This window comes from Epinephelus lanceolatus, chromosome 5 (assembly GCF_041903045.1).
Source record: "Epinephelus lanceolatus isolate andai-2023 chromosome 5, ASM4190304v1, whole genome shotgun sequence".
In the NCBI taxonomy this organism is placed as follows: Eukaryota; Metazoa; Chordata; class Actinopteri; order Perciformes; family Serranidae; genus Epinephelus; species Epinephelus lanceolatus.
In genome coordinates this window covers 33,079,698-33,101,169 of record NC_135738.1, presented here as the reverse complement: position 1 = coordinate 33,101,169, position 21,472 = coordinate 33,079,698, and the positions used below count along the sequence as shown (strand labels likewise).

General features: G+C 41.9%; 2 protein-coding genes across 4 annotated transcripts; one reads left to right on the top strand and one right to left on the bottom strand.

The window, feature by feature from the left end:
- On the top strand, positions 1 to 17,879 carry bcl2l13 (BCL2 like 13). 2 transcript variants are annotated; one of them, XM_033634028.2, is made up of 7 exons: positions 1 to 158; positions 1,236 to 1,440; positions 4,137 to 4,223; positions 4,978 to 5,134; positions 6,108 to 6,180; positions 6,383 to 6,511; positions 14,774 to 17,879. In XM_033634028.2, exons 2-7 carry the CDS (start codon positions 1,299 to 1,301, stop codon positions 15,827 to 15,829), a joined length of 1,644 nt encoding a protein of 547 aa, XP_033489919.1. In that variant the 5' UTR covers positions 1 to 158; positions 1,236 to 1,298; the 3' UTR covers positions 15,830 to 17,879. The 2 variants fall into 2 exon arrangements, with proteins under 2 accessions (XP_033489919.1, XP_033489920.1); XM_033634029.2 differs by lacking the exon at positions 1 to 158 and adding an exon at positions 580 to 692.
- Positions 17,880 to 17,965: 86 nt separating this feature from the next.
- bida (BH3 interacting domain death agonist) lies at positions 17,966 to 20,978 on the bottom strand. Of its 2 annotated transcripts, none has more exons than XM_033633974.2 (4): positions 20,820 to 20,978; positions 20,168 to 20,449; positions 19,416 to 19,549; positions 17,966 to 18,542 (listed from the first exon to the last, which is right to left on the bottom strand). In XM_033633974.2, exons 2-4 carry the CDS (start codon positions 20,430 to 20,432, stop codon positions 18,348 to 18,350), a joined length of 594 nt encoding a protein of 197 aa, XP_033489865.1. In that variant the 5' UTR covers positions 20,433 to 20,449; positions 20,820 to 20,978; the 3' UTR covers positions 17,966 to 18,347. The 2 variants fall into 2 exon arrangements, with proteins under 2 accessions (XP_033489865.1, XP_033489864.1); XM_033633973.2 differs by having other exon boundaries at positions 17,966 to 18,545; positions 20,820 to 20,977.
- Positions 20,979 to 21,472: the final 494 nt, after the last annotated feature.

Here is a 21,472-nt window from a genome sequence, read left to right as displayed (position 1 = left end):
AGCGTGAGTAGCCTCCAAAGCACACACTGTGCTAGTGCTACTGCTGCCTGCCTGCCAGTGGTGGTCTGCCCTCCTCAGCTACTGCTGCAGGGGACTGTGTCGCATATTTCCCTTCAGCCTGTCGTCTGTCAGCACCTGGTTGCCTCTGGACAAGGACGGTAAGACACTGACCTCAGTTTGGCTCAATTCAAGTTCAAATGAAGTTTTGCGTCTCCGAAATAGCACCTTTAAACGTGTTAACGTTATGCTAGCTGTAGCTTTGCATGTGTGCTGAGGTGTTCAGGGGAAAACGACTAATAACGGAGTTTCACACTGTGGCAGGCAATTATGCAATTTGTTAGGTAGTTAATGACCTAATGAGACATATGTGTGGGTGCTAATTTAATGTGAGCGTGTAACGTTATGCTACAGTCATTTGGAGCTATGCTGTCACTTTGGAAACGAACAATAGTAGCATCTTCTAAACATGTATATTAATTACTATACTCGTTATATTATCTTTCATTTAAACACTGGAACTCTGGTATTTCTCGGTTTGGGAACTCAATTAGACAAAAAGGGGTTTTATTTTGACAGCTCAAGCCGGAAGTTTTGTTTTATTTGTCAAACTTGACATTAATCTCACTTTTGGTCCGCATGGTGTCACCTCATATGTGGAGGACGATGTGAGCTGATGAGACCTTTGTCAGTCAGTGAGTATATTTAATGTATGGAAAAGAAACCCACAGGAAACTGAACAGCACAGCAACATTTAAATTTCTATCAACACTTGTGTAGTAAAAGCTCTCACTGAAGGACTTCCCACGAGCGTCTGTCCACCACGTGTGCTGCTAAGTTATATTGTATCATGATCTAGGTACATGATGTACCCATTTAACAGACTGACATGTCCTGGGTCTGTTGCCTTTGTGTTTTCAGTCAGCAGTCATGCAGCCCCAGTGGCATCAAAAATTGCATTTAGTGATCACTTTGCCCCATTACCCTTTTGCCAGATGGGCAAGTGGCCATGGTCACAGCCTGTGATGACACTGAGTGAAACACTTATTATGTGTCATCCACCTAACAGCTGTTTTACAGTTCAACAACAGATGTCATCAGCAGGTTTGTCCAGAGTCTGATGTGGGTTCCCTCATGTTTTGTTAATGGCTGTTTTGTCCACAACTGATTACAGTGCAGCGATCACGATGGTCATTTTATGAAATAAATTTCCCTCCTCTGGCTCTGCTTTTCCTCAGGTGAGACGTCCAGCTTTGACTGTAAGAACGTATGTGCCTGAGAGTCTGACACACGTCTGTTCAATGGCTACCTCAGGCCCCACCTCTTCTGCCTCCATCACTGCCACTGTGCCTGAGGGTTTCCATTATGAAACCAAGTATGTCGTGCTCAACTATCTGGGAATGCTGCCTGTGAGCAGATCGCAGGCACTAACCACAGCTCAAGGTGAGAGGAAAGCCTTAAGATTAGTGCCTCACTTTTTATTTTTGTTCTTAATGTAGTTTAATGTCATCTGAGTTAATGTATCGCTTCAGTCTGAAATTGAAGTGCAAGTCCACATGTCACAAAGTACAACTCCTGTCAAGGACACCCTGCTCTCTACAGTCTCTCCATGTTGTGAGTTGTATTCTAGGGCAAACCCCACACTTGTGCTTTCACACAACACACAAATAGAGTTGTGTGCACATGCACACATGGCAGTACGAGAAAATATTCAGGGTGTGCAGACAGGTTGCCACCTGTTTACCAGCTTAATTTAGCCTTCTCTGACATTGGCATAGAAACACATCCAGTGACTACCCACCGAAACATGACAGTATTGAAGCACCAACTGCTTGTAAACAAATGGATGTCATGCGAGGTTCCCTGTGAGCTCAGCTATGATTCCTTCAATATGGTGTCCATAGTTGCTGAGGGCTGCTTTGTCTTTGCAGAGGCTTTTATAACTATGTTGTGCCATGACCTCAGGCCTGCAGCATCTCTGCTTTTCATCTTGTTCCTTATGCGCCTAGCATACAGAAAAAAAACAGCAGTGTTTTTTAACAGTTTTTTGGCCTATTTGTCACAAAGTTATAGATATGTCTCATTTGTAATTCTTATATAAATCTGTGTGCTGTTAGAAAAACTTGTCACCAGCATGCCAAGGTTCTCACTTTGTGGAAAGAAGCCATGGCCATAGCTTGTTCGGTGTCAAACTGTTTAAATTATTCAATACACATGGAGAGAAACATCCCTATTGTAAGGTAAGACAGTTTTACCATTTTAGGCCATGCGTGTCATTCCCCTAAAAAAAAAAGCTTAGGCATTTTGAGCAAGAAAAACAGAAGTGAGAAATGGTCAAAAGAACGAGGGGAAGTTCCCTCTATTTCCTGTCGCTTTTTTATTGTTGTGTGCATGCTTAGAATGGGCGGAGAAGGGCAGATGAGTGGCTGATCCCTGCTTTCCGCTTGACCCGGTCCAATTTCTGACAGCCTGTCATGTGTAATCACCGTAGGATAACTCACACGCCAATGAACCAAAGCAAAAGAGTTGGCTGGATAGCTGTCTGGCTGAATGCTGAAACAGCAGCAAGCCCAGGAAAAACCAACAGTGGTCCTCAGGGCGTTCATGTATGAGCTGCAGGGACACGCACTAAATAGAAACGGGTTGACTGAGTGTCCACTTCCTTCCTGTTTAAAAAAGAAAACAGCAGTATTTGATTTGCGTTGAGAAAACATCAATTGAAAAAATTAAATCAGCAAAGAATGATACTTTGGTGTTACTTTTCTATCGGCTGCTGTCCCCAGTTTAACTGCGCTAAAAGAGTCCACATTCCATCATAGTGGAAATAATCAGTGTCCTGGGGGTGAGTGTGTGAACAGTATGGAGTGTCACCCTTCCTAATCAAGTGACTGCTTGATCTTCACAAACTGAATGGCTACTTTCAGAAAGTGTGTGATGAGATCTGAAACCTTTTGGTCCTACACCAGCAGCCTTTGTGTCACTTCTGCGTGCATCATTTTGCCCCCAGTCGTGCAGACTGAACCTATGAATAATTCACATTAGCATGAGCTGTGCATTTGTGCCATGTAACACGCAATGCTCAACTTTTTTCTTGTTTGAGTTCAGCAACGTCATGCTGAAGAGTAAATGAATGACTGGAAAGTAAAGGGTGTTGGTACTGGCTAAGCCTGCAAACATTTTCCTCGCCTACAGGGATGTTTGTGATTATACATGCTAAACTGGTTTGTTTGTCAAACTGTGTGTCTTTAACGTCATGCTAAGTGTGCAAACATCATGGGCTCTTCATTATGCTGCAGTCAACACGATACTAAAATCCAATCCCATGTTAACTCTTATTTTATACATTATTAAACCAACTACAAGGACCAGTAATTTTGTGTTGATTTTGGTGATCCTTGTGGGCAAAAGTGGTTTTGTTTCCACGAGCACCACTGCTTTGTGACATACGATCTTGAGCTTTAACATTGGTTTTGGAAGCGACAAAGAAAGATGCAGCTAACCAAGACTGACTGGGCTTTTGCCCATGCTCTACTACTGTCACCTTTAGTTTGTTTTTTGTTGTTATTGTTGTTCCAGTCATTTTTTTCTTTTTCTCACTGCTGATCCTGCCTCAGTATCAGCTATAACCAAAAAATACCACGTCAAAAATAAAATTTTCTTAAGAAAAAAATTCCTCCTTCCTAACTGGTTAATGCATTAATCATTGCAAAACTTTGCCTGAGAAATATGTAAACATCTGCTTTACCGGTCTGCACGCTGTAAATCGTTTCGTCTGATTTGGGGAATTGGACCTGGGGATAGGCATTAAGAATTACTACGAAGAAATAACCAATCTTTGAGCTGATGATAGAACCATAGAAGCATCAGTATAAAAGTGAGACTGTTTCATAGCTAGTTACAAACTTCATGTAGCTGCTTTAAATATTATATACATAATAAGCTGCACACTTTTCTTCATATCTAAATACAAACAATATAAAATGACTGAGACAGCTGATTTTGTTTAATATTTGTAAAGTACTGTGTTATGTGTGTGTGTGTGTGTGTGTGTGTGTGTGTTTGTATGTTTGTGCATGTGTGTGTGAGGGGGAGAGAAAGCGAGACCGTTGGTTCCTACGACATGTGCTTATCTTTTTCAGGAGATGACCGGAATGTGAGACAGAGGAGCACAATAACAAAAGAGCACGAGGAAGAGCTGAGACAACTGGAGGAAGAAATTGCTGCCTGTGAGTGGAGATGCACACACACACACACACACACACACACACACCCGACCCAGTGGTCATGCCTGGAAAAATGCTTTGGTTACAGAATCGGGGTAATATTTCTGTCTCAGGTCTTTGATTTACATTTAACCATTGTGGAGTCAAGTCTCCATAATGGTTCAGATATAACAACAATGTTTTTTGTGTAGATATTTTAGTGCAGATATATGAGCTACACACAACCTTAATGATGTAAAACTGTATTTGTAAACCCTCCATCTTTTCATTGTGCTGTTCTTTGTTCATGCAGACAGTTGGTCTGTCTCTGCAAAAGTAAATATTTGTCAGTGTGAAACATGAAATGTATGCCGTGACAGAGAACTTTGGTTCCTTTACATAATCATTGTTCTCTAAGTAGCATGAGTGAGTGTTGCTCAAGACCACCCTCCCTGCTCATGTGCAGCAGGGAAGACATGAGCTTTTGGAATGGCTGATGTTTTGGTGTGAGCCCAGTCTATTAGGAGAGGATCCCCCCCCTCACAATTTCCCCTCGTGGATTAATATTTGTGTAAGTATTTGTGATTCTGATTCTTATCCTTGTTTTTACAGGAGGTGTGCAAGACACTCATTCATGCCTCTCAGAGAACTGTAGCTCTCATCAGTATTTATGTGAATCTGCATTTAAGTCACGAAGCGAGTCTGGCCAGAATTCCTGAAAATGAACTGAAATGCCTGACTGAGACGTTATTCTCTGCTGTGCTCTGTGTGTCTGCAGCCTTTGCCACGACAGGCTTCGAGCGGCACAGGTCGCTTGTGTTCAATCCACCCACCCCAGAGAACTCTATTGAAGACTGCCTCGCCGCAGTGGGAGACCGAGTGGCCAGAGAGCTTGACACACACCTGGCAGCAGCCGTACACACACTCCTCGCAGGGTCAGTTTGCAACTCTGACTTTCATGATAGATTTTGAGATGATTGCTGCTTTTCTTGACTGCTCACAAACGCTTAATTCAGGACTGATATTGTGCTCTTTTCCACAATACACTATTTTTACACTACATTCATACAGTGTGAGATAAATATGTGTGTCCACAGGGTGAGAGCTACAGTCTCAAAGGAATGACAAAGTCAATGTTGATACACTGCTGCTCAGTTCGTTTCCTTCTGAGTGAACTCTTGACCTCAACATTGAGAAAAGGCTTTATTGTATGAAACTGAAAGATTTGCATTTATCTCTGAATGTATTCAGTTGAACACAGTTTTTGCCAGAATTTATTGAATTAACACACATTCTGTCACACACACATGCACAGTCACCTCTACTTATCTAAACCAGTCAACTTTGAGTCATTGGGAAAAGCATTGTCCCATTAGTGTTCACAATTGCAGCCAGACTGTGTTGGTTATTTGTGCCGTGCTCAGCCAGTCTGATAGAAATGCAGCCAAACTATTGTAGATGTAATGACTCTAAAGTGAGTGGAGGTCAGGTCCACCTGAGTAAGACACTTAATCTGCAGCTGCTCCAGTCGACCTGCTCTGTGGCCAACAGATAAGGCTGTGGTTGTACTGGGCAACATCCAACTGTGAATGTGTGTAACTGAGAGAGACGTTGCAGCAAAAGGCCAGTCACGCTCACTGACCTACCCCAGAGAGTATGAAGCAACTTTTCGGGCATGCTTTTTGGATATACAATCATGTGCAAAAAAAAGGGAAGAAAACTAAGGCACGCAAATTTGCTATATTTGAAGTACACAGCATTTAACTTGACACAAATAAAAATCCAGTCTTTGCAACTAAAGTTAATGTGGGACACAAGATATGAGGCAGCTTCTTAGAATAATTCTTGGATTCTAAGCACATTTACAGCGATATGTTTAATACAGGTGATTATGTGTGTGTGTTTTAGGCCTCTGGACTATCAGAGATTCAGAGACACAACACGGGATCTCTCAGCACACACACAGGGAGGCTGGAGCAAGGTGAGTCAGCATCAGAGTTTTATGCCAAGAAAATGAAAGACTGCTCAGTCTGGGCATGCAAAACATGCAACATTTATATGCTGTTTTATATATATGTTACCTATGCCCTCCTGTGTTTAAACTTTGTGTGCCCACTGCTTTTCTTTCTTTTTTCCCATCCCTTTAACTTCTACGTCTAATCCTGTCTACCTCTCTCCTGAAGGTGCTTGTACCGTTGGTGTTGCTCCAGGCTTTACAGAGCGAGGGCCAGTCACTGACAACTCTGTTACATCTGGGCGTGCGCTTCCTAGAGGAGGATGAAGCCGGCTACATCATCCAGCAGGGGGGATGGGTGAGTTTTTGAGCACGCGATGGAGGAAAAGCATCATTTTTGTACTCGGTCACCTAGAATTCAAAAGTAGTTTTTGTAGTGTTCATGTTTAGTTAATGTACAGAACTCAGAATAGCCAGATGAGGGCATCAATAAGCTACCTGCACAGATGTTTCATACCTCAGAGTCCCTGCTGCTGTCTTTTTTGCGAGGTACAACAATCACATTATCAAACATGTGATTAAAATGTGCATCACATTGTAATAATTATCTATGACAATAAATCCTCATCAGATAATTGACATAAATATACAGTGTTCAAGTGTAATCTTTGCAGTTTAAGAGCGATATTTAATATAAAACCAGCAGCCCCTGTCTCAGTTAAATGCTTTATATAATCGACTTTGAGGTCATTTAAACATCCATCTGTTGATTACATTCAATCATAGGTCAGACCACAACCTTTGATAGTATTCATGTTGCATAATGTGTTGCTTTTTCTGATATGGAAACATTAAATATTTGCATATTTAATGAAGGTAATGATGGTTTATTTAACTGTTCTCATGTGAACTGCTGCCGGAGCTGAACAGTGATCTTAGCAATTGCAGTTCAGGCATGCAAGTTGTGACCGATGCGTCCTCAGGTGAGAACACCCTGATATAAAGGGTTATAGTGAGGTTATAATAATATGTTATAATTAACAGCACTCATATAAAATGGGAACTGAGGAAACGCTATCATAAGTGGGGAAACACCAGAGGCAGGATAAATGGAAATAAAATAAAAACTCAATTTTACAATTTCACAATTTTAGATCTGTCAATAACAAGCAAATAAATAAGTTAAAATAAATAAATAAGTAACAAAATAGAAGAAATATGCCAGCTAAAAAAAATCCTCCAAAAACAGATGATTAAAAATTAAAAATAAATAAATAAATACACAATAATCATAAATACAAAATTAAAATTAAAATAAAATAAATAATACATAAATAAATAAACCGAAAGACAGTTTAATTAAAGCCAGGCTATAAATGTAGGTCTTGAGTTTGGTTTTAAAAACATCAACACTCTGTGCGGCCCTCAGGTCTTCAGGCAGGCTGTTCCACAGACGAGGACCATAGTTATGAAACAGTGCCTCACCGTGGGGTTTTGTTCTGACATTGGGGATGATTTAAAGGCCACTACCAAAAGACCTGAGTGTCCTAGAGGGTTTATACGATAAAAGCAAATCTGATAAATAGGTAAATTAAGAGCTTTGTAACCCAATAAAATGATCTTAAAATCAATTCTGAAGCACACAGGAAGCCAACGCAGAGACTTTAAGCTGGAATACATCTTGTCGTGTCAGCCATTGTCACACTTTCCATGTTTTCATATTATCATAGACATGCAACTTTTGCAACCACGTACTGTGTTTTAGATGTGCTTATTTTTCAGTGATAATAACAGCGAGGGTTTCCAGCTTTGTAATAAGTAGAACACTGCGTCACAGATGGCTCCCTATGAACGAGGTCACGCTGATGAAGGGTCACGTGACGTGACACGTTAACCACCGCTCTGGTCGCCATTACCTCATTGTCATGACGTTCTGCACAGTTTCGTGCAATGTAACGTGTACATAATGGGCCGGCTCCAAACAAAGCTACATTCTTGCTTTGAGTTATGTCACAGGGGATGAAGGGATGATGGCTAGGGCAGGATCAGCAGCAGAGGGATGGAGAGAAAGGAGGGGAGAGAGGGAGAAATTGCATGAAGAGACTGGCGATGGGAGGGGAGGGAATACGGAGGAGGGAGGGGTGAGAGATGAGGGAGGAAGAGGGTGGGCATGGAGAGCCAGTGAGAGCAAAGTGAAATCTCCATTGGTTTGACAGCTGCCTGCATGCACACTTCTCTTTCTGCATCTGCTCCATCGCTAGGATCGAGTTTTGCTTGTTCGCGTGAGCTGGGGTTTTCAAGACTTCACGTTGAGGTAGGGTGTTTTGATTGTGATGTTGAAGCCACGACAGAGTGAGCTCATTGGTTCTGATGTGTACGTGCGTGGGAATGTTTTCTCTGGATTGTGCAGCAGTGACAAACTCTTGGCAACCGAGTCGGTCTCTCCTGTCTGGCAATATTTCCAGTTCTTGTCGTTGTTGGGTGGTTGCATGTAAACACACTGTGCCGGGTTAGTTTTTAATTATAGCATAATAATCTCATTGCATTAAATGTTAACTTGTAGAGCAAAAAAAAACACATATTCTAAATGCTACCAAATAAGGAACAGCATGTACTTTTATATTAGGGAAATCGATGAGCAGAAACATGGTGTCTTTTATATTTATCTATTTTTTTTTATTAATCCGTTACTTCAGTTTTAGAAACAACACAAAAAAATGTTAATGCACAGATTACTGCCGGTCTCTTTCTAGGGGAACTTGTGAGGTTTGGGTGCCTCTCATAATACCTTTTGTTAGTTACATCAGAAGACAATAAGGATTATTATGACCCCAATGTGGTGTACACTTCATTTGGCAGGAACAAAACCAGCAGCCGTCAGACAGTGCACAGCCAGGGGCGTGTAGGAGGAGGACATGATTGGGGGGGGTGGGCTGGAGTTGAGCGCTTGTACACCAATCAGCATCTCTGAGTGGTCTTTATTAGTTTGTTCATAGCTTGTCCCCTGTTGGTTTCGTGCTGTTCTCAGTCTTAGACCTTCCTTCAGAGGCTATCAGTGAAAACTGCTGGGTGAGAACTGACTGTGCACAACAGCCATTTCGTATTACTGTCCTCGTGAGAGTGATGTAATGTGACTCCTGAGGTTTTAAAAGCGGCGCACTGACAATTATTGCACCTGACCTCTTAGCAGAGAGACAGGGATAATAAAGTATTTTTATTGCACTTTATTTGATGGCAAATTGATACTCAAAGCAGCATATCATAGAAGCAATAAAGCAACCTGCACAGGCCCTCAGGGTTTTATTAGCAACAACTGCTGCTGCTTAGAAGCGGTGATGTTGCAGTGATATTTTAAGGACAAGGTGCAGCAAAGGTTCCACCCTGGGCCGTGTCAGGGCACATCACGCTACACCCTGCACAGTGTAACAGTGCTCCCCCTTGTTATGTAAGCAGCCTCTCGCCAGCTCAGGATGAAATACTGTATGTGCATCACTGTGCCATCGCATGAGACTGGACTAGAGTAGAGTGCCTGTGCAGGCTGAGGAAGCCCCTAAAATAACTCATAATCCTCTAAAATCATCATCACCAGGGGCTCGACTGGCCCACTTGTAGCTTGCTATAAAACTTGTACAGCAGTAGCAATGCTGGCTGACTGCCAGGGTTTAAACAGGGCACCCATCCATCCTCTCTGTCCTTCTGTCTGTCTGTCAGTCTCTCTGTTGCTGCAACACTGTTAATGATGACTGGCCAAAAACCAATATTTACCGATGCAAATTGTCTAGCTGCACATGACAGCAGACTGTTGCGTCAGTTCATAAACGAGTATGCCCAAGGCTTTCTCAATGATGCCATGTTCCATGAACGCATTTGGTCCTTAAGTTGTCTGGGCTTCTGTCTAAAAACTAGGGTGAAATAGTGCATCTAAGCAGGATGATAGAATAAAATTACACGGCAAGAATATGCTAGGGGTGGGCTACTGTCAGCTCAACAACCAGCCATTACTGATATGTTCATTTGTCACATTTTTTTCTTATTAAATAGAAAAATAGAACTGCACACATTTTGAATACAGGTTTTTCCCATTCACCTAACTAAGACAAGCTCAATTGCCTTGTTAACTCATTGTAAAACTCACCAAAACAGTCTTGGTTAGTCTTGCCGCTGTTCCAACAATCACCAACTCTGGTTTGGTCAAAATAAACCCTTAAGTCACTGAGTGAGAGGTGAAAATATGCTCATCTACAGGCTGTTTTTTCCATTGTCTCTCTCTGCTGTTACTGACCTCCTTGTGTTTCTGGGTTAGCTCGCTTAACAAGAGTTTTTCACTGAGTAATCTTGCATAGCCAGTAGTGCTGTGTATTAGTGAGAATGTGACGTGATACGTATCACAATACAGGGGTTACATTCCAATATATTGCGTTCTATTGAATTACTCTAAGAAGGGTGATATATTGCAATTTTTTAATCATCCATCCATCCATTTTCATAACCGCTTATCATCTTGAGGGTTGCAGGGGGGCTGGAGCCTATCCCAGCTGACAAAGGCGAGAAGTAGGGTACACCCCGGACAGGTCGCCAGACTATCGCAGGGCTGACACATAGAGACAGACAACCATTCACACCTATGGACAATTTAGACTCACCAATTAACCTGCATGTCTTTGGACTGTGGGAGGAAGCCGGAGTACCCGGAGAAAACCCATCCCCTCTTGGGATCGAACCAGGAACCCTCTTACTGTGAGGCGACTGTGCTATCCACCACACGGCCCAATTTTTTAATCAAATTTTAGGAAAATTAATGTATAAAGAACACATAATCGTAGGCATAAAAAGTTAGTTTTTGCCTATATCAGTAAAAAACAAACAGAAATAATGCTTTCAGTATTCTTTAGGTAAACAAATTAAGAAAATAAATACTGTAAAAAATAAAAAATCGATACAATAATTTTGAGAATGGATACAGACACATGACATCACGATGCTCAAATGTATCGCGATTCTCTTACACTCCTAATAGGCAGACCTATTTAACACTTTGTTTTAGAGCTGTGCCAGCTGCCCACTGAGCGTCTCTTATTTGTTCTTTGGATGCAGACCATTAAATTAGCAAATGTAGAAAATCGCCCACAAAAAGTACAAGCAAAGTACTCAACCTGTTGCTGATAGTCAATATATTTGGTCTAACAGTAGAATGTATTCGCTATTCCATTATTGAGTCAAAAGCTGTTGTCGGAGGAAGAGACTTGTCAGTATTCCTCTCAGTTGATGTACAGTACAAGTTTAAGTGTACAGTAGACGTCCTAGTTACCATGAGTAGGAAAATGATCCGCATTAGTGGTGATGAAAATTCTTGTGAGTGGGTGAGATATTTCATTTTGCATATATCTCAGCATGAAAAAGCACCAGACAGAGCCTATATAACCATTCTCTGTTCTTATAGATGACAACAGTCAAACTGCAAAACAAAGGCACAATTAGTTTCTGATGAGCAGTCTCGCATTCTCTCTCAGTCAGCTGCTGTGTGACCTCTCGCAGCGCTCGTCTATTAGGAACAGTGATGACATAATCCTCGTAAATGTCAAGAGCACATACAGTATGAGCCGGTGAATATATTACATAGATGGAAATAATCCGGAAATAGAAAGTCAGTAGTTTGCATTATCATCCAAGAATCTGGGTTTGACAGTGCGCTGACGTGGAAAGTGCCTGTTGTAACATCTCAGATCTAATGTTTGGATTTGCATCTGGATGCAGCATGTCGACAGTATGTGGCAGCCATGTGGCGATGTAGCAAGTACCTGTAACTATGACAAAAATGTGGCAGCTGTTTTTCTTTTATTCCTCCAAAATCTCAGTGTGTTTACAGATAATCTCAGATTCAGCGTTAAGCATCAGAACAGGGTAGTGTCATGTTACAGCTCAGTGAGACGGAAAAAGGTAAAGCAAGGACTGGTAGAGTGTAGAGTACACCCTTGGCTCTACGGCAAGAATGTGAACTTGTTCTATAAAGTTTGTTTGCCTTGAAGCGAGGGTGGAGACGTGAGGAACACGCCTCTCGACAGAACAACACCTAAAACGTTAGTGTGTTTCCCAGAGTCGGCAGTGTTGCAGGACCTCAACATGGCGCATTAAAGAAAGAACAGATAGATCAAATTCAGACGGGATTGTCTCCTCAGGTGTGTGTTTTTTATTATTTGTCCTTCGTTGAATTATTGAGGTGGGTTTAAAAGTTGTTGCCAGAATTTTTGTTTATTCGTTGTGTTCATGAATTCTTTGTTTTGTTAAGTTTTATTATTATTCATCACTATGAATCTACCTTTTAACCTCATAGCAAATTTGTCCTGCGTAATTCACATACTTGAAGCTGTTTTGTATGACGACTACCGCCAAACTGCGTAAAAAATTGGTGCTTGAGCGACCCAGTTACTATCTTTTTATAGGCAACATACTTTTTACTGCGGCACTCAACTTAACCTCCTTTGATGGTTTATTGTCAACTCAAATTTTACATCATTGAGGACTTTGTTTTAGCCGAAACTTGAAACTGTAAAAGCAAGATAAGAGCCGATAGTTCCTGAACACCAACAGCAGCCTTTAGCTGTAGGTTTTATACCACATTGCATCCCTGTCCTGCTCTGTCCAGCTGACCTGAGGGCTGAAACGCTCTTGCTCTCCCACATGCAAATCAGCTTATGCAGAAAGCAAATGTCGGATAACGATGGAACCACCGCTGTTAGATTTAATCTCCTGCCTCCCTGGATGCAGCTGCTGTGCACAACCCTGAGTGTCCTTGTAAGGAAAATTACCTCCACAGCTTGACCCTGTAATTAAATAATTGTATTTACATGGGTCAATAATAGTTTACATACTGTATGCCTCCTCAGAAATGTAAGGGTGTGCGTATCAGATGCAAATTGGTGGTCAGGGACGCTCATAATAACATGTTATCATGTTTTCAGTTGAGACAGTGTGGTCCTGGGAGTTGGTCCCTGCTGTCAGAACCTCTCTGCTTCCCGCAGTCACGAACAAGCTGCTCTGCACCTGCTGTCTGTTTGTATCTCATCCGCTCAGGTCTCACCTCTGTGACATGCATAGAGATGCAGCAGAGGAGCGTGCCCAGGACCGGTCCAAAATTCAACTTTAATCCAGTCAAGCTTGGGTCGTTACGTAACTGCAGATCAATTGTTTATCAGGCACCAACCCTACTCAAAGGATTTTTTTGTTTGTGTTAACCAGTTAAATGCACCTGCTCAGACAGATGTGACTGGTGTTTGTCTGAGACTGAAATATCTATGCTGGTATTGAGCTTCACATTTGTGGTTTTGAGGGAAAAAGCGGATGGATTGCTGTGAGATTTAGTACCACACTCACGTTTTTGTCCTCCACAGGATGACCTGTACTTTTAGTGATAACTTTTTGTCTAATGCCAACATCACATCAATGATTTAATGTGTCCAGAGCTTTGTTTTTTGACCAATAATCTGCAAAACTGAAATACATTCCCGTCACTTTGTGGTTCATGCTAATTAGCAAATGCTAAAAAGCTCTGTATGTTAGCATGCTGAAATTTGAATTTAGCTAAAAGCACTGCAGGGCCTGAGTACAGCCTGACAAAGCTGCCAGCATGGCTCTTGGTGTTGTTGGTATAGCATTGAGTAGGAGAGCAGCTACTAGATAGAATAAGATATAGTTATATCTCATTATTCTGGCATTATGATGGGCCGCCCTTCCATAATTTAAAAGCCGAGATGTTAATGTGCACAAGTCCAAAGTTGAGGTCTGTTTAAACCTGGACTCACAGGGCTGCTGTGTGGGCGGCAGCAGTTTTTGCTACTGAGCAAAGCAAGAGGATAACATTCAAAATCAAGTGTAGCAAACTGCGATCCACAACAACATCTTATTAACCTCTTTATTCACCCAACGTTTTCAACGAATGCCCTCAAGACTCAGTGAGCATGTCAGTATGTATCCTGTTCTTTTGTGCTCATTGTCAACACCCACTGGCCTGTTTCTGAGCCACATACTGTAAATTCCACTTCACATCACTGCACATTCAGCAAAGGGAAAGATATGGCTGGTTTGGTCACTCCCTTATGTGACAGGTTTTTTTTTGTTATGTGAAAAGCCGACCTGTAAAACAAGCTTTGGCAAAAGTTTGACCTTTTTAATGTTCCGAGGTCAGACATGTTTAGTTTAGCAGACTCTACCGATTGATTTATTAAAACATATTTCGCTTCAGCAAGCTGACCTCTGTGTAAGTCATGCATAGCCACAAGATCATATCATGTTACATAATAGGAGAGCTTTGCAGATGGCTCCTGATCTGTTGTTCAGTACTAGCTGCACACCACTAGGTGGTGCACAAGTTGAACTTAAGGTGTTTCTACTGAGTGTGGACTCAGACTTAAAGCTATTTTGATTTTCACCCAGTGTTTTGCAGCATTGTATAATCTCATAATCTTCTATCATGTTGCACCCAAAGAGCAAACTCATACAAAATACTAAATTTAACTTTTCCATCTATTCCTCAAACTTCAGTATCGCCTCAACCGTCTTTACTCACCTGGTTTACAATATACAGAATTTTGATACCATCTGTGTCTCTGTCTGTCCACCACAGGGCGAAGTATTCAGCCTTGAGTCAGACGAGGAGCAAGGTGTGACCATCGCCGAAGACAGCAACGACATTTACATCCTCTCAGGGGACCAGCATCCTGACCAGCTCAGCCCCCCCTCCTCACTGCTCTGCACCGGGGACAACAGCAGTGAGCAGAGCTCCTGGCAGACAGAAAGCCTACCTGTGTCGCTGGCCGGCCACGAGTCTTGGGCGCAGGTCGGTGCGATGGACCCCGAAGACGTCAAGAGCCTGGACAGCAACGAGGGCGTGGCTCTGGCTGAGGAGCGCAGCGAAAACAACTCCTCAAACTCGGACATTGTCCACGTCGAGCGTGAAGATGCCGAGCTGCTGGAGGAGGGAGGCGAAGTGGGAGCGATAGATGAAAGCATGATGAGCGTTTTAGGCACAGAGAGTGAGCTGGCGGAGCTTAGGGAAGAATTTAGGGACCAGGCTCCACCTGTTGCAGTGTCAGCCGAGGCAGACTCCACAACCCCGGCCTCCCTGCTTTCATTAGAGGATCCCATTGTATTAGAGACACCTGAGAGCTTGTCGGCGGAGCCTTCCCTCATCTCCTTAGAACCAGAGCTGCCTCCCCAGGTCCCTGAGGCTGCTGCTCCCCCTCCCGCTGAGCCAGAACCAGCAGCACCTTTATCTGTTCCTGCAGTAGAACCAGAGCCTGAGCCAGAACCAGCTGCTGCCACCGACCCAGTGCCTGCTGAGGTGGCTCCCCCATCTCTAACCAAGGAAACGCCGGCTGCACCAGCAGAGCCAGAAGTCACCTCAGAACCAGTTCCTGAACCAGAGCAGGAGCCCGTCACAGTGCCTCCCCAGCCAGAGGAGCCAGAACCAGAGACTTTGGCAGAGCCAGAGGCCCCACTGGCTGAACCTCTTGTCCCAGCGGCTGCAGCGGCCCCTGTAGAAACCCCAGCCGAGGAGCCACCAGTGCAGCCGGAGCCGGAGTCAGATTCAGAGCTTCCAGTGCTGCTTTACGGAGGTGCTGCACTGGTGGTCCTTGTTGCTGTAATGGCTTATGGTGTCATAAGCTACAGGAGGAAGTAAAAAATCTTTCTCAGGGGAGGAGAATGCAAATTATGAGATGTTAAGGTAGAAATAAATGTATTAGTACACACACGGTGGGACTCTTCTTACAACCTTGTTGGATTTATGAAATGAGGTTGCATTTTTTTCAAAAATCTGCTCTGCTTTTGAAGGTGTGAAATCTGTTAAAATGCCCCCCAGCAAACCAAAATCTCACCTCATCCACGACCTTACTGCTGGGAGTCCTGGCTGCTTCACTGCACCAGGTACAAACACAGAAAGGGGAAAACGATGCACTCCACTATTCTCCTTATTTTCAATGTTTTCCTTTAACACTTTTGCGTTAACTTGCATTTTTGTGGTAAACCTCTTCAGACTCCAGCCCTTCATCTCATAGATTGGAAAGTGTCTGGACTTGTATCCCTCCTCTGCTAGTTTCGGTTTCTGTTTTGTCTGTGGCTCATTGTTTGGATTGTTTTTTACCATTTGAGTCAGTGTTACCTAAATGGAAAATTCACTGACAACACTCCCTTCTTCGCTAAGGTAAACCTCAGAAACCACATTTACTGTTGATGCAACACAGAGGTTTTCTAGCCGTCTTGTTTTCTATGCAGCAAAGTGGCATTTATTTATACTTCCCACATCTAACTGTGATGAGTTATTCTGATGCTCTCTCTGATGAATGAACCAAAGGTATGATGTGCTGATGATTAAGAAAAGAAACCAGTAATTTGATTTTCTGTGTCAGTTTGAAACTGCTTGATATAAAACAGACATACTAGGTTAGATTTGTCACTTCACATGCAGCATATTTTAGTTTTTGTGCATTGAAACATTAAAGATTTTGCCCAAGAATGGATGAAAGTATTTAAATGTGTGCTAAGTTACAGTGCTGCTCCTGCATTTGTAGCATGCATGTCAATTTGAATATACTGTGAAGGTCCAAAAAAAGTTAAAAACAGCAAGTAACAAGGTATTAATGTTGCTGCAATGGAGTTTCCGATTGTATTCATACAGTATAAGGTGTCATACAGTATTTTTTAAAGATACCTGAATCCTTGTGTAAACAGCACTACGCAGTATTACTCCAGATAGGAGTAGCAGCAGGAATGTGACTGCAGAGCATAAATCCAGTCGTCCCTTTAATGTAAGTGGGTTTAATGATTGACTTCACTGGATGTGCTACTTCACTTCTTTAATCAAAGCCACACTTTCTCTGCAGTTCCCTTACTCTTTCCTTCCTCTGCCACATCTGTAGTCCTCAGTATTTTGCTCTGTACCCATCACTTCTGCTTCACTGCTCGTAATGTACCTGACTCATGCCACAACTTTCTAGTTTCTGCCACCGTGGCAGTTAAGAATTCAACTCCACACCCTCCCTGAAAAGACAATGTAAAAGGCAAAAATGTGTTCTTCAACGACAATCAAAACAGCTCAGTGTCTGTATGGTTTCACTAATGCATAGAGAATGCTGTTAAAAGATTTCGAAGTAAAGTAAAACAAACAAAATTCATGTAGAGTCATCCAACTTATTTGTGTGAACATCACCCAGCTTAGGAAATCTCCCCAGTTACTAGTGAGCCAATATTTCACAATGCAGGAGTTTTAAAACAGAAACTGTGGATTGTTCTGGTGGAATGTCCCCCGCAACTAGCGTAGACAACATTAGCTACCCTGCCCCTTGAGAACTTATATCAGAGTTATTTGTCATCAGTAACACAGAATTAAAAAGGCGACAAACTATTTTGTCCTCACTGCTGCCTCGCCACTTAATATTTTCTCTTTGAAAATTTGGGGGTACTGTGGTAAATGTAATCCATGAAAATTCATGAATGGCTGTAAAAACATGGTGTTGAACAGATCTTTCCTACAGAAAGGATGTTTCAATGTATGTCAGTCAGTGTTACACACAGTAATACTCATGGACCCAGACTACACACCGCTTTCAAAGAGAAACTGTTAGAGTACAGAGAAGGATGGATGTCAAAAGGTCCCAAACATGACACTTTGTACCTTGAGTTTCCTACAATACACTGTTTGAGATGAGAATAAAAAAATATTTGAGAACCTTTTCCTGTGTTGGTTTGTTAAAATGTGTGTTAATGTTTAAGGAGTGTAAAATCTCACAGTATTTAAGATTGAAATTAAACTCAAGTCCCAGGAGAAACGTATTTAATCAAATCACATTATATCATAGCCGTACATGTATATGTGAAAAGCAAAATAATTGAGTACAAAAATAATCAAGTATTTCAAGTATAAAATGAAACGATACATTTTTAAGCAAGAGTAAACGTAGGCAGTATGACGAAAGATTTCAATTGTCAAATTCAAACTTCAATTTCATGTTTTCAATACACAACTGTAAACTCATACTTAATCATCACTTTCCTTCGTCAGAAAAGTGTTTTTACTACTGTGTGGTGGACGTGTCTCCTTTCACACTCGACTGGTGATGAGGAGCAGATGCCAGTTTCAGATTTAGCTGTCTTCCACCACAGATTTCTTAGTTATTTCCTCTCAGCCTGCAGCTCTGAAGTCACCTGGCCCTCCCAGAGCTGACATACTGCAGCGCGGTGTTGAAAAGCGTTCTCAGCAGCCGTGGGGCCTGCTCGCACACTCCCTTCACCAGGGTGAGTGTGAGAGCCATCATGACTCGCTCCTGGGGTAGATGCTCCAGACCTACGCCCTGCCTCATCACCCTCCCCACCTCCTGGGTAAGGTGGTCCTTCCACTGCTAGAAAGCACAAACAAAACACAAATGCTGTTACCAATTATTGTAAGTGGTAATCAGAGTGATAACATAAACACAAATGGATGGATCTTATTACTATGGCATGTATAAGCTTAGGAGGTGTTGGTTCTGCACTTGTGTCAAACATTTTGATGCAAAGTGGTGTTTTATTAGTGCAGAAATCAATACACAGACTTAGCAGTACCAAATATGAATTTTCTGTAGGCGACTGCACGTTTGGACATTGATTTATTAAACAAATAAAGTCGGGCTAGCAGGAAAAATTAGTACAAACCATTCCAACTTAATCTTGGTATTTACACATTTACATTACATTACTACAGATTTTTTTTTCTGGCTGAAATGTAAATTACCATTTTGCGAATCTTGTCCACCTAGTGTATCTGTGAGGTAAGTCTATTTTCTCGCATTAAAAACCATTATGGAATACCTACCAATATTATAAATTAAATATAATGTCGAACATAAAATGAATCACTGAGGTTTCCCATAGTGTTTTATAGCTGGCATGAGTTCTGACCTCAAACAAAAACCACCTATCATGAAATCCAAGTACCCTTTAATTAAACATTAACTTTCAAGGACACAGAGCAGAGGCACTATTTACCTCACCGTCTCAGCCACACAATTTTCCAAGAATAACAATTAACATGATCTTACCAGGAAAAACACTTAACATTTGCAAGTTATAAAATCTGATTATGATGATCTCCTGTTGTACACTGTTGTTTTGCATTTTCCTGCCTCTTCTCTGTAACTCTGAGTCAGGTTATAAAGTAACGAGTTTGTCCTATTTATTACTATCATCTACCATCCTAACGCTAACATCTCCTGTGCTCAGGGCACACTTACCTCAGAAGGGGAGGTAGATATGTTCTTGCTCAGGTTCTGGGTAGCCTGAGCCACGACATTGTGCTCAATCTGGTCAGCAATTTCTCTCAGCCCTTCTGCAACCTGCTGAATGGCTGCTGCCTCTGCCTCGTTTCCTGCAGGAAAACAAGATAAACATGAGTGCACTTTAGTGGACATAATGTTTGTTTCTGGTTTTAACAGCAATGACACTGTAAGAAATATATGTTCTATAAATGAAGATGAAGTAATGAACTGTCGTTTAATCTCTTCTAATATTCTGGACTTCAATACCACACATTTACCTCTGTGACAGTAGCATATATAGTGTGATGATAAAGTGAGAGATGTATGACTGTAGATGCTAGGTTTGCATCACTAGGTCTCTTGCATAAAATGGTCGACAGCTGTCACTTCCTGCTTTCACTTAAAGTCACAAGTTTCATTACTGTAACTGGAAACTACTTCAACTGTGATAAATTAGGATAACTTCTACATTACATGGGTGATCGGGTTTGTTAAACTACAGGTTTGAGTCACCTCATACTGTTTGTAGCTACATACTTTCACTTGTTCTGATACACCCAGCAAAAGGCTTATATACTGCTTTCAGAAATATCAGGCACAAACAAGCCTTGGAGATGAACGTGACACAGCTGATTTGGTATCAGTTTGTTGCGCTGGTATGAAATTAACTCAGTAAAATCCCCTGTATATGACCTTTGTACAGACTAAAATTACGGGTAGTTACTCACTGGGCCACTGCAGCTCAGGTGAAGGCTGAATATCATGTATAGCAGGTGCGATGCAGCTACACTGGTGGCCATCAGTTTCAAGGTCTTCGTCGTCCAGGACGTCTTTCCTGGGGCCATTGAAGTTGATGTCCCGGGTGAGATGTAGGTCCTTTCCCAGGGAGAAAAGCTCCTCCTCATACTCTGAACTTCTGCAGTCAGCTTGCAGGAAGGCGAAAACAAGCAGGGCGGCGTTTTGTCCGCTGGTCAGACTCCCCAGGTCCGCCATCGTTTCACTCTTGGTTTCTTTAGTTTAGACAGGAATAATGAGGGTAAGGTTAGCAACGTTCGCTAACAAACAAACAAACACTGCTAACCCACTCAAATGTTACTAAGTGGAAAGTAATTAAACCAGCACAATAGCTTCAACAAGGAATATTTTAACAGGAAAATGAAGTAATAAATTAAACCACACACAAGTAAAACAACGAAGCTAATGTTTCACTTACATTTTCTCTGAATAACTGTGTAAGCTAGCTCGAACGAGAAGCTAATGCTAGCTATGCTACATAAGCTAACATTAACTCCCCAGCATCAACGTTCGATAAACGTAAAACTAAAGACTATCGCTTAAAAGTTTCAAAAGTAAGTTAAGGTTATGGCTAATGTCACTCACATTGGTTTCTCACACCGGGTAAGTCAGCCTTTAACTTCCTTCAAATAACTTTTGGTTGATTAATGATGCGCCATCCAGCACCGACCACCGTTAGCCCAACTATGAGCAGCATAACAACAGCACATCTTCCCATTATGTGCCGGGGAGGTGGAGCATTGAATGCCTCACATGATGCATTCAAGCACAGTTGGACATCGCTGCGGTGAGTCAACACAGAACAAAAACTGAAACCCCACAACGTCAGATTGGATAAACAAGCTGGACAGGAGATTTACAATGAAAATATTCTTCATCTAATTGCAAAGACAAGGGGTATAAAAGTGTCCAGTGTATCTATCATTTATCTTTTTACAGCTTCAATTGTTTCTACTTTATGAACCAAACTGATAACAAAAGCTTATGTTATAGTAACTTTGGGTGGATTTGACCTGGTGTAAAACACCTACATTACTCAAGGTACCATGGAATATTAAGCAAAGTATTGTCATAAACATTATTTTCACATGACCTGCTTCAAAAACGTTGAATTTGCGTGTGATGTGTCACACTTCGTAAGTCCACCCTGCTTCACTGTTTGACTTCTGTCACAGTTGGCTGCAGTTCTAGATAACAAGAGCAACACAGCACTGGAAATTCCCCATGTGGTTTTGTCC